The sequence below is a fragment of the Typopeltis vanoorti genome, chromosome 20, assembly GCF_054136105.1.
Source record: "Typopeltis vanoorti isolate ZY-2024b chromosome 20, IOZ_Tvanoo_1.0, whole genome shotgun sequence".
Taxonomy (NCBI): Eukaryota; Metazoa; Arthropoda; class Arachnida; order Uropygi; family Thelyphonidae; genus Typopeltis; species Typopeltis vanoorti.
Window position 1 is genome coordinate 4390301 of NC_143568.1, and position 12656 is coordinate 4402956.

The 12656-nt window shown below is 37.8% G+C and overlaps 1 protein-coding gene across 2 annotated transcripts in view; it reads left to right on the top strand.

The window, feature by feature from the left end:
* Positions 1-12656, top strand: part of HBS1 (translation elongation factor EF-1alpha (GTPase) HBS1) — a 400441-nt gene that overhangs the window by 70550 nt on the left and 317235 nt on the right. For both annotated transcript variants that reach the window (XM_090410159.1, XM_090410158.1), the window contains exon 4: positions 7414-7548. In XM_090410159.1, coding sequence (XP_090266285.1) covers positions 7414-7548 — 135 coding nt within the window. The remainder of the gene's footprint in view (positions 1-7413; positions 7549-12656) is intronic.

Consider the following 12656-nt stretch of genomic DNA (forward strand, 5'->3'; position numbering starts at 1 on the left):
TATGTAATTATTAATGCAAAGTAATATAATCAGAGTATAAATAAAGTAATATAATAAAGTATGAAAAAATATATATATGAGAAAATCGAAAGAAAAAAAAAGTTTAATTTGGTCATTCAACCTTTTGTGTGAAATTATCAAGAGAGATGACTGAACAGTGGATTCTGTCTTCTCTTCATAAAGCTCTTGATAATAGGCTAAAAGTGACATCTATTTCTCTTTGAACTCTTAAGACCACGAGGCATCAGGATCAATCCTCAAGTTGTTATGTCCACCTTCATGTTGATGTGAAAAACATCATTATCTAAAAATTTTTGTCAAAAAAAAAACAAAAAAAACATTACCTTACGGCAGTGTTTCTCAAACTTCAGATAACCGTGTACCCCTTCTTAAATTTTCATTATTACCAAGTACCCCTTACCAAAATAATAAAGTATATTTCATTGTAAATGTTTATTTTATTTGAATTTATATGTTCAAGTAAACAAAAAATATGATTTATTTTTAATAGAACAAAATTTGGAATAGGTTCCTCTTCATTTCACATCCATGAAAATCCACATTTCAAGTAATTCATATCATACTTATGAAGATTTTTCATCTTATTCCTAGTTGGTTCTCTAGAGGTGTCAGACGACACACCCTTATCAATTTCATTTGATCCAGATGCAATATCAATGTTTTCTTGTTGCTTACAGCTACTTATGTTTGCTATATTGCTCTCTTTTGTGGGTTTTATAAATCCAATCTTGAACCAATGATCCATACTTAAGAATTTGAAAGCTAAAAAAATTACCGTATTTACTCGAATATAACTTGCACTTTTTTTTCCCAAAATTAAAGCTAAAAAATCAGAGTGCAAGATATATGCAGAGATTTTCGAAAACTAAAGTTTTCAGAAAAAAAAACTGCAAATGGTGTGACTTACCAAGAAGCTCCTGAAGTAGAGATAGCAAGTTCCTGCTTGCTATCTCTACTTTAGGCATCGAGAATAGTTTCCTTGTGTGCATTGTCAAAGTCATCTACTCAAATAGCTTCATTCACCTTTCCATTATTTCAAGCAAAAATTACCAGTAATTTACAAGACTTGAGATACGTACAGCTATGAAGAAGTACATATGATTGGTGCGGTATTAACAAAAGATCACGCAAACCAAAGACAAATTAGCATTTCAACAGTTGAGTTGAAATGCTAATTCTCTTCAACTGAATTCCATAATATTTGAAACACATTCACTATATATTTCTTAGTTTTAACACGTTCATGACGCGATGGTGTCAAGCAAAACCATATGTTGCCGGTGTAACATTACTGGTGCAACATATGGTTTTACTTTGAGTCTATACAGCAGTTTCTGTTGGAGGGGAAATGTGATTCATTAGTTAGTGCTGTTTTTATCCCAGTTGTCTCTAATTGCATATAATAATGATTCCATGCTTTAATGATGCATTGCCGAAAATTCCCATGTACCCCCTGAAGACCACACTTTGAGAAACACTGCCTTATGGAATTGTTACTTGCAAGAAGCATCATCTTCAAGAGTGTTGTGTGCACGCTCAGTAAAGGTAACTTGTGATGAAGATGTTGTTAATGCTTACCAAAACATAAAAATCAACTTCAAAAACTTTTAAATATGCAGTAACACTCGTTTATGTACATTGTATGGAATTTTTTAACAGATAAGTACAAGATAATTTTTTTTCTGTATAATTTTCATTTTTATCTCTAGAATCACTTATATCTCTAGATAAATCAAGTGTATGAACACAAATGCATAGCATATGTGTTCAGAAGTAAGGAATGTAAATTTTACATTCCTTACTTCTGATAGGCTACACAGGTACTGTATAGCCTGTCTGCTTTACAGATGACCACAGTTAGGTTGTGCAAGTAATGTCTGCATGGAGTAAAATTTTTATAGTTTATGTAAGTTGGGAAAGGCCTGTGTGTGTTTTCCCCCACATTTTTGTGGGGTATATTTCCACAAGTATACAATAACAATCGATGGGAATTTTGGAGGACCATTCTTCCTGTAAGCATGTAATCAGGTCCTGGACTGAGGTAGGGCACACAATAGGGTTGAGATCAGGGCTCTGTGGAGACCAGTCAAGTGAGGTAACTTTCATGTCCACAAACCATGCAGTTACAGCGCCAGCCTTACGACACTGCATTGACATGCTGAAAGAGACAGTGGTCGGTTCCATAGAAACACCACAAAGTAGGAAGCATTGCATTGTCTAGAATATTCAGATATCTCTCGAAGTTCAATGTTTGTGGCATGGCACTACAAACAGAGATTTGAGACCCAACCAGGAAAAACAGGACCATACCATCACACCGCCACTTCTGAATTTCATGTTTTCAACTCTGCATTCAATGCGTTGGCCAGTGAATGCCAGTTTTTACATATTATCCTTTGTATCACTCTGGTAAGAAAGATGTTCGCTGAACATCCCCCATAACCCATCCATCTGCTTGGTAGAGGGTGTAGTGTGATTCGTTGCTTCATATCACAGCTTTTCCAAACTTTCCAGATCCCACTGTACATACTCTTTGCACCACTGAAGACGATGATGCATGTTGGTTTGGGTAATGTGGGGCTTGCATATTGCGGTCCTACCATGGGAACCCATGATTGTGAGCCTTGGTTCTGAATGTTTTTGTGCAGATTCGTGTTCCATTCGATGCCTGGAACTTGGCACTCAATGTATTGGCTGATGAATAGTTGTTTTTACATATCATCCTTCATAGCACCTTATGGTCATGTTTGGTGAATGTGGTGGGTTGTCCACTGCAGGGGGGGGGGGGGGCACTTGCAGTTGACTTTATAGGCTTCCATCTAAAGTCAACTGCAAGTGTTGTTGACAAATTGGGATTGCCCAATTTGTCAACAATTTGCTGAACAGATATGCCTGTAACATGGCATCCTATCACAACACCTCTTTCAAACTCTGTCAGTTCCTTTCTTGCAGCCATTTCACCTGAACACAGTTGCGCTGGCTTGGGAGCATATTTCTCCAATTTATACTGACTACTAATATGTGACTCATTACATAACACAATGCACCTTGCCCATTGGGGGGGGGGGAATGTTTGTTGACTTCTTTCCAAGCAGTGTGTTTGTGTATGTATATGTTACGGTTAAAGTGATAAATCCGGTTATTATTAATAATTACCAGTTAAAGTGAATAATTTATGAGAATTAATCACTTTAACTGGTTAAAGTGAATAATTCCTAGAGGAGTCTGGTAAATGTAATAAAAACATGTTTATAGGTTTTATATATAGGTTTTCATTCTCAATAGAAATTATAACAGGTTTGGTTAGCTTAGGTTAGTTTATAATGAAAAAAAGTAAGGAAAGTACTTCTTTTGCACTCAATGAAATCAGAAATCATTATAAACTAACCTAAACTAATCTAACCTAACCTTTATTGGTTAGTTTAGGTTAGGTTATAACAGAAAAAAGTAAGGAAAGTACTTCCTTTGCACTCAATGAAATCAGAAATCATTATAACTTAACCTAAACTAACCTGGATGTCGCATGTCGAACCAGAGTGTAGTTGAAGTTTGTCGTGGGCAGATTAATGGGATGAAAGATAAACGTTGTTGTGGGCTGAGCTTAATGATAGTGGGCAGATAAATGGGGATAACAAATAAAAGTTGTTGCTGTACCTCTTTCCTCATCAATGGAGAAAAACACTGATCAGTTCCTCTCTGATTTATCTATATCCCCATTCATCTGCCCACACCAACTTTTAATTGTTATCCCCATTTATCTGCCAGCAATCATTAAGCTCGGCCCACAGCAATGTTTATCTTTCATCCACATTAATCTGCCCACGACAAACTACGACTACACTCTGGTTCGACATGCGACATCCATTTAATTTATGTTAGGTTAGTTCATATCATCATGCGTATCAAGGATTTAAGCCTAGCATGGCCTGTTCCAGCCTTAGAAGTCATCGTTGAATCGTTTAAGAGGACGTCCTGGTTTTCTTTTTCCTAATGGCTTGTACTTTAAGGCTTGCTTTGGTAATCTTTCTGTTTTCATTCTTTGAACGTGTTCCATCCATTTATGTTTATATTTTTTCATTTTTTCTATTACTGGTTCTTGGTTTAATTCTTTCATAATATCTTCGTTTCTTTTGTGATCACATAGGGTATACTTTGCAGTTTTTCTCATAAACTTCATTTCTGCTGTTGTTAATCTTTGTTTGTCTTTTTGTTTTATTGTCCAGATTTTGCTTCCATACATTAAGACTGGTAGGGCTAATGTATTGTATACTTTTAGCCTGGTTTGTTTTTGAACTAGATTTGGTTTAAATATAGAGTTAATTACACCTGTTATTTTTAATATTTTGCAATTTTTACGTTTATATATGTTTATAAATCATATAATTATTTATGATTTCTAATTTCATTGAGTGCAAAAGAAGTACTGTCCTTACTTTTTTCATTATAAACTAAAGTAACCTAACCTAATCTAAGCTGTTATCATTTCTATTGAGAATGAAAATCTATATATAAAACCTATAAACATGTTTTTATTACATTTACCAGACTCCTCTAGGAATTATTCACTTTAACCGGTAATTATTAATAATAACCGGTTTTATCACTTTAACCGTAACATATATATTGCTTCTCATAGTGTTTTTACTTCTTTAATATTTTAGGGAGGGGGTCCATTTACTTTTACATTTTCCACTTTTTTTTATGATGGCATATTAAATATGAAAATAGACAACAGATTAAGCATAGTTAGTATGGTAGGGACCAGTTGAATAAATTTATATGAAATTAGAGGGAAATTAACCCAAACACTAAACTAGCAGTATACAGGACTGTGTTCAAACCAATTTTTACTTATGGATCTGAGGGTTGGGTGGTTAGAAATAACGTACAGGGGGTCCTCGACCTATGTCGTCCTCAACATGCGTCTTTTCGACTTTACGGCGGTAATCCTATAAATAATTTAAAAAATAAATTTCGACTTGAAGCAGCGTGAGTTTCCTGAGGGATTGGTTGAGATAATAAGGGGGGGGGCTACAGTGCTCAACAAGTGCTTAATGTGGATGAGACAGGCCCCTATTTTGGAAACGTATGCATAATCGTACCTATATCGCCAACGAGAAGAAGGCAGCACCAGGCCATAAAGCTGGTAAGGAGAGACTGACTTTGCTTCTTGAGGCTAATGCTGCTGGCGACTTAAAACTGGAGCCCTTGTTGGTCTATCAGACTGAAAATCCAAGGGCACTAGAGGGCATTTAGAAGGGTCAACTGCCTGTCATGTGGAGGTCCAATAAGACGGCATGGGTGACACTTCAAATCTTCGAGGACTGGTTTACCAACCATTTTGTGCCAGAAGTTCAGAGGTACTGTACAGCCAAGGGTCTGCCCTTTAAGGCACTGTCTAGTTTGGTGGAAGGTAAACCACCTTAACAATAGGGTGAAAGTCATCCAAGTGGGCAGGGTGACCAGGGGCACTGTCTAGTTAAGGTGGTTTACCTTCCACCAAACACCACAGCCCTTTTGCAGCCTATGGACCAGGGTGTTATTGCTTCCTTTAAGGCCTACTACCTCCGCAGGACATTTACTATGGCTTTCAGGACAACTGAAAAAGACAGGAACTTAATCCTCAAAGACTTTTGGAAATCATATAGCATTATAATGCCATACAAAACATTGAGCATGCTTGGGATGAAGTGAAGCAGACAAATTTGAATGGTGTGTGGAAAAAACTGTCCCCCCAGTTTGTGAATGAATTCCATGCTATGAGGAGACAGTTGAGGCTGTCACAAAGAAGGTTGTTGCCCCGAGGAAGCAGATGAATTTGGAAGTGGAGGCCAAAGATGTCACAGAGCTTCTGGCATCTCATGGGGAGGAGTTGTCAGCAGAAGACCTCATTCAGTTAGAGAAGCAGCTGATTGAGGAGGAGGAAACGATTCCAGTCCCTGAACCCAGGAGATTCACCACTAAGGGCTTGGCAGAAGGTTTTGCCCTCATTGAGGATGGGCTGGCCAAGTTTGAGGCTGAGGATCCCAACACTGCTAGGTACACAAAGGTCTTCCAAGGGGTTATGGATTGCCTGCAGTGTTATAGGGAGATATACGAGGAGAAGAGGATGGTGTCATTCCAGACTAGACTGGAACGTTTTTTCACGAAGGTAGAGAGACCTGCAGCAGGTGCTGGTACCTTAACTGTCTCTTCAGTTTCTCTTTTAGCCTCTCCATCTTCTTCAGTTGCACCTGCAGTATCTCCTGCACCCTGTCCTTGACTCTCTTGCCTCTCCAGCCTCCTCCTCCTTCCATTAAGTTAGTCTCTCCCTCCTTGCAATGCCCCTTCCAGTGTGCAAGCCAACCACAGGATAAAAGGTAAAGAATTGTTTTCATTTTTTTTTTAATCACCTGTACAGAATGTGCAGTTTCATTTATCATTTTGGAGATTGTTCTCATTTTTATGTTTGTTTTTTTGTTACAGTTTAATTTTTGTCATTTTTCTGTTACTATACAGTAATTATGTTCTCCCTTTCATTTTCCTATGGCCTAATTCTGTTTCTTGATATATACGTATGACTTTAAGGTGTTTTAGGTTAGGTAAGTAACTTAGGCTATGGTAATTCTGACTTGCGTCGAAAATCGCCTTACGTCGGTCCGTAGGAACGGATCTCCGACGTTACTCGAGGACCCCCCTGTAGTTTGATCAAAAACTAGCAGTATGAGAGTTCTTAAAAAAATTAGAGGATTGAACAGATGGCATAGTGGCAGAATCATATTAAAAAAATGAAGATGTTAGAAAGGAACTTGACATTGTGGGCATTCAGTCAGTAATGTAAGAGTAGAAATAATCTAAGGTGGTATGGTCACTTAAGCAGAATTGCAAAGGAAAGATAGCAATGCAGATGCTTGATGCTGCATGAAAAAGACTCAGAGAAAGGGAAGAATAAAAGCTAGGTGGATTGATGCAGTAAGAAGTGCCAAAGGTGACATAAATATGAAACCAATATTGGAGTGCTGACAAGTGATAGTCTTATCTGGATGAACAGCATTGAATAGGAGATTAGTAATAATCCAAACTTGATCATATAGTACTGTAATAATATCCTAAACACCTCTTGAGAGTTCATTTTAGGAAATTGATGATGATGAATTTATTATAGCAAGCTCTCCACTATAACAGACTGTTCCTTTGGTCACTGCAAGCTTAAGAGTGAGAATCGACTCATTGAGAATGAGAGAATATCATAGATTGTTTTTTAAACAGAAGTGAAGGATTTTGCATCTCAAACTTTATTAGTTCTTCTGGTGGTATTTTGCTATTTGGTTTCACATTATTTATTTATTATTATTTTTTTTTTATAATTCACTTAAGTATAGTTTTTTTTTTTTTTTGGTCTTTCTTTCTTAGTTAACCTTCAGGCATGCATAGAGGAAATGCAGAATGTGGTTGGAGATACCATTCCTGAAGTGGCTCTTAGAAAAGCAGCTGTACAACATAATTTCAATTCAGAAAGGGCTTTAGATGAGGTTTTATCGTCAACAGGTGAATGTTAAAAATATAAAAGTTGAAATATTTATCTTGAATGTACACTATATGTATACTGTATTTTGTATTTGAACCTCTTGTAATTTACTTTTCTTTTATATATATATATATTTTTTGCATGGAATATCTGTTGGAAGTGAGACAAAATTATAGACTAGTTTTGATTTTTGGAGGATCAATGAGGAATTGATTTCTCTATACAGATCATCTGGGTTTTTTTAAAGAAAGTCTTTTAGCAGTTTTTTTTCCGTATGATGACACTACATTAAATGTTTTTCTAAATCACTTAGGGAATTGAAACAACGTAGGTCTGAATATAAATTAAATTATACTTTAATAAATATTTCCGATATTTCAGCAATGTCTCATTGCCAGAAAGGCAGGTGCACACAGGCACTAACAATACAGTAACTGAGAATGAAGATATGAAGCTATCGTTCTCCTAGAAATCCTGATGGTGCCCTCTGGCGGGCTAAGTAGGCGTTCTTGGCCGTTGGGCTGAAGGTCTGCTGATGTATGCCTCCCAAATTTGGGACAGTCGCATACAACCAAATTTGTTGAGGTTTGGAGAGTTTCTTAGGGCAGAGGCTGATTCCATAAATAATCTTTCGAATTTATATTTGCTCCGGTGTATTACTGTTGCTTTCTTCCACCGTATTCTGTGGCGAGTATCCAGAGCATGGTCTGCAAGACCAGAATGGCTATACTTGTAAAACCGGATGTAGTCCTTGTGTTCAGAAATTCTGATATTCGCTGTCCTGCCTGTTTGGCCAAAGTACGACAGTTTACAACTGCAAGGGTATACACCAAGTAGGTCTAGGGGAAGTGGTTGGTCTTTGGTAGAGCAGATAAGGGATGCCAATTTTCTGTAAGGCCTGTAACAGGAGGTGAGGTCATGTTTTTTTAGAATTTTGGTAATTTTTTCTGAGGTGCCTCGGATGTAGGGAATGGTGATGGATTTAGAGTAATCTTTTTTGTGGAGGAGGGGGGTTGTGGTTTGTAGGTTTTAATATTTTTTGGATTTTTTTGGGGGGGGTAGCCATTGGCTGGGAAAGTGTTGAGGATGTGATTTAGTTTAGTGTTAAGGGCTATGTCATTAGAACAGATTAGTTTAGACCTGTTGTATAGTGTTTTTACCACTCCATATTGTTGTGAGGGGGGTGGTGGGATTGTTGGTGGAAGTATCTGCCTGTATGGGTGGGTTTTCTGTAAACTGAGAAAACCAAATTTCCATCAGGCTTGTGGGTGACTAGTGTGTCTAGGAAAGGGAGGCAGTTGTTTTCCTCTTTTTCCAGGGTGAACTTGATTCTGGCGTGTTGGTTGTTTAAGTGTGTAAGGAAGGAGAGGAGTGTTTCAGAGCCATGTGGCCAAATAGCGAACACATCATCAACGTAGCGAAGCCATATGGTTGGTTTTTGTGGGGCAGAGGCTAAGGCTTTTTCCTCAAAGGTCTCCATAAAGAAATTGGCCAAGTGTGGGAAGAGTGGTGAGCCCATGACTGTCCCCTCTATTTGTTTGTAGAATTTTCCCTGCCAAACGAAATATCCTGAGTTCATTGTGAACTGAAATAGGGCTGAGATATCGGGGGAAAATTTAGCTTGGATTAGCTCTAAAGTTTCCTTGAGTGGGACATTTGTGAATAAGGAGGAGACGTCGAAGCTGACCATTATGTCAGTATGTTGGAGTGTAAGGTTTTCTATGCTGGCTTTGAAGTGGGCTGAGTTTTTTGTGTGTGATGGTGTGTTGCCAGTATAGTGTGTGAGCTCTTTGGCCAAATGTTTAGCTAATTTGTATGTGGGGGAATCAATGCCATCCACTATGGGATGTAATGGCACATTTTGCAGTTGTAAACTGTCGTACTTTGGCCAAACAGGCAGGACAGCGAATATCAGAATTTCTGAACACAAGGACTACATCCGGTTTTACAAGTATAGCCATTCTGGTCTTGCAGACCATGCTTTGGATACTCGCCACAGAATACGGTGGAAGAAAGCAACAGTAATACACCGGAGCAAATATAAATTCGAAAGATTATTTATGGAATCAGCCTCTGCCCTAAGAAACTCTCCAAACCTCAACAAATTTGGTTGTATGAGACTGTCCCAAATTTGGGAGGCATACATCAGCAGACCTTCAGCCCAACAGCCAAGAACGCCTACTTAGCCCTCCAGAGGGCACCATCAGGACTTCTAGGAGAATGATAGCTTCATATCTTCATTCTCAGTTACTGTATTGTTAGTGCCTGTGTGCACCTGCCTTTTTGTAAGTTCCTTTTGAAAATGGCAATGTGACATTGCCGAAATATCGGAAATATTTATTAAAGTATAATTTAATTTATATTCGGATCTACGTTGTTTCAATTCCCTAAGTGATTTAGAAATACATTAAATGAGGGAAGAAATTCACATAATGTGATATATTCGATTTTTTTATAGACACTTAACAGATTTTTTTGACCGACACACTCATGAACGGTTATAACATGCTATATCTATAAAACCTATAACATGCTACACACACACACACACACACACACACACACTAGGGGCTCCCCCCCCCCCGACACCTACAGCACCCAACCCCATGAGTCTCAGGTGGTAAGCTGGCAAGACAAAAAGCATGACATAAAAACGTTTCAAATTTCGGCTTATCTTTATATATATATATAAAATAGATATATATTATATTTCATTAATTGTGAATTGTGAATCAATCAATGCAATGTTCTCGTGAACTGTTTGGTTATGACTTCATAGCTCTCTACATCTTACTGGGTGTTTTGCTATAAACTGTTCAGTAACTATTATTTTATATTTATTTATTGTTAATAATGGTAGATAAAATTCAAAATTCAGGGTGTTTGCTTCCAGTGAGAAGAAGACGTAAACCTATTTACATTGCATGCTAAGTTTAAAATTATTAAATTTAGTGATGATGGTATATTGAACACTGAGATAGGCATAGGAAAAACTTATCATGTACTACTGTTATAAAAACCAAGATAAAATTCTTAGTGAAGTAAAAGTGCTATACTAGTTAATACCACAGTTATTCATAAATGTGACAATCTTATTGCTGAAACGGAAAAACTTTTAATGGTGTAGATTGATGACTAAACTGGTTGGTGTGTTCATTTAAGTCAGTCTATTCAGAATAACTTTTATGTTTGCAAGAATTATTCTAAAGATTTTTGTTTGTATATTTGACATAAATAAATGCTTTATTTAGGTCATTTATGGACATATATAACTGCTTAAAATATTATTAAACTGTTACATGTATCCACAAGTGAGGGGGGGGGGGCAGTAATTGACTATATGATGAAATTTGCTATATGATGGTGGTCTGGAAACTAATGTGTTGTATGAGCAGAGTATGCTTGTAATCCGGAAACCTTTCTCTAGGGACCAAACATGGAACCTTTTCAATTTACTTCAAGCCTTCAATAAGTTTTTCATTGCTCTTACATGAGGTGATGAAATTCATCTAACAACTAAAATGCAGCCTGTTAGTTGGATAACGGATTCACTAACCATTCAGCCAACCATACACATACCTCACAAAGTGGTATTTGAATTATGCACAATTGAACAGAAGAGGCAATAAGCAGAAACAGATTTGTTAAAAAGTAATAGGAGGGAATCTTTCTGTGTGTGTGTGTAACTGGATTACACATTTCTGATTAGCATGAAGCATTTTTAGAGGAGTGTTTGATTCATCATCCTAAATATATTATTATTATTATTATTATTATTACGGGCAACTCCAGGGAGTCATTAGACTCATCGAGGGAGGCCCCAAATCATTTTCATCACAACTATTCGACATTCATACAGTATCTATCATACCTCGCCTTAAACTCATTCACTGTCACAGCATCCACCACAGACTCAGGGAGCGCATTCCACTCATTCACTACTCTAAAAGTAAAGAACCCAGCTCTAACACCTTTACTAACCACACTTTTGCCCAGTTTCCATGGATGTCCCCTAGTCCTCCCACAACCAGCCCTGTTCTCAAAAATATCTTCTGAATTAATTTTATAGAAACCCTTCAGTAATTTGAATGTCTCAATCATATCTCCCCTCCTCCGCCTATCAACCAATTTTTGCAACCCACAAATCCTCAATCTGTTCTCATACGGTTCATTCCACAGACCTGCTATCATCTTGGTCACTCGCCTCTGGATCCTCTCCACCTCCTCCCCATCAAGAAGAAACCTAGGTGACCAAATCTGAGCACAGTAGTCGAGATGAGGTCTTATCAAGGCTCGATACAGAGGAACAATAACCTGCTTGTCTCTGCTTGTCAACGTATTCTTCAGCAACCAAGTGATTTGATGAGCTGATTTGGCCACGTTTGCAATGTGTCCCCTAAATTTCAATTCCTTATCCACCAACACTCCTAAATCTCGTGCCTCATCAATTTCCTGGAGCACGGTTCCACCAATGCAGTAAACTGCCTCCCATCTTTTCACCCCAAAATGCATAACCTTACATTTTGCCACATTAAATTGACATCCATTCTCCCTAGCCCAGACCTCCAATCTATCCAAATCATCCTGCAAAATTTTGACGTCATCTGCATTCACTATTGCCCTACCCAACTTCGCATCATCCGCAAACAAATGAACTGTTCCTCTCAGATCATTTCCTATATCATTTATGAACAAATTAAACAGCAGTGGTCCAAGAACAGATCCTTGTGGCACACCACTAGCCACAGGCCATCTTGTGGACTCTACTCCTGAGTAAACCACTCTCTGATATCTCTCCGTCAACCACCCTCCTATCCATCTCACCAACCCTATGTCCATCCCCATGTGCTGCAATTTACTAATTAGAATTCCATGTGGTATCCTGTCAAAGGCCTTAGCAAGGTCCAGTAGAATCATTGTAAACCCATTACCCTTATCCAGTTCAGCCGTCACTGTGTTATAATACGTGAGCAAGTTACTGAGGCATGACCTACCCTTCACAAAACCATGCTGTCCCCGATACAGTATCCCATTTTCTTCTATCCAATCTTGTATTTTCCTCTTGACTATTTTCTCTAAGACCTTGATAATGATTCCTGTTATGCTGATTGGCTGGTAATTTTCAACA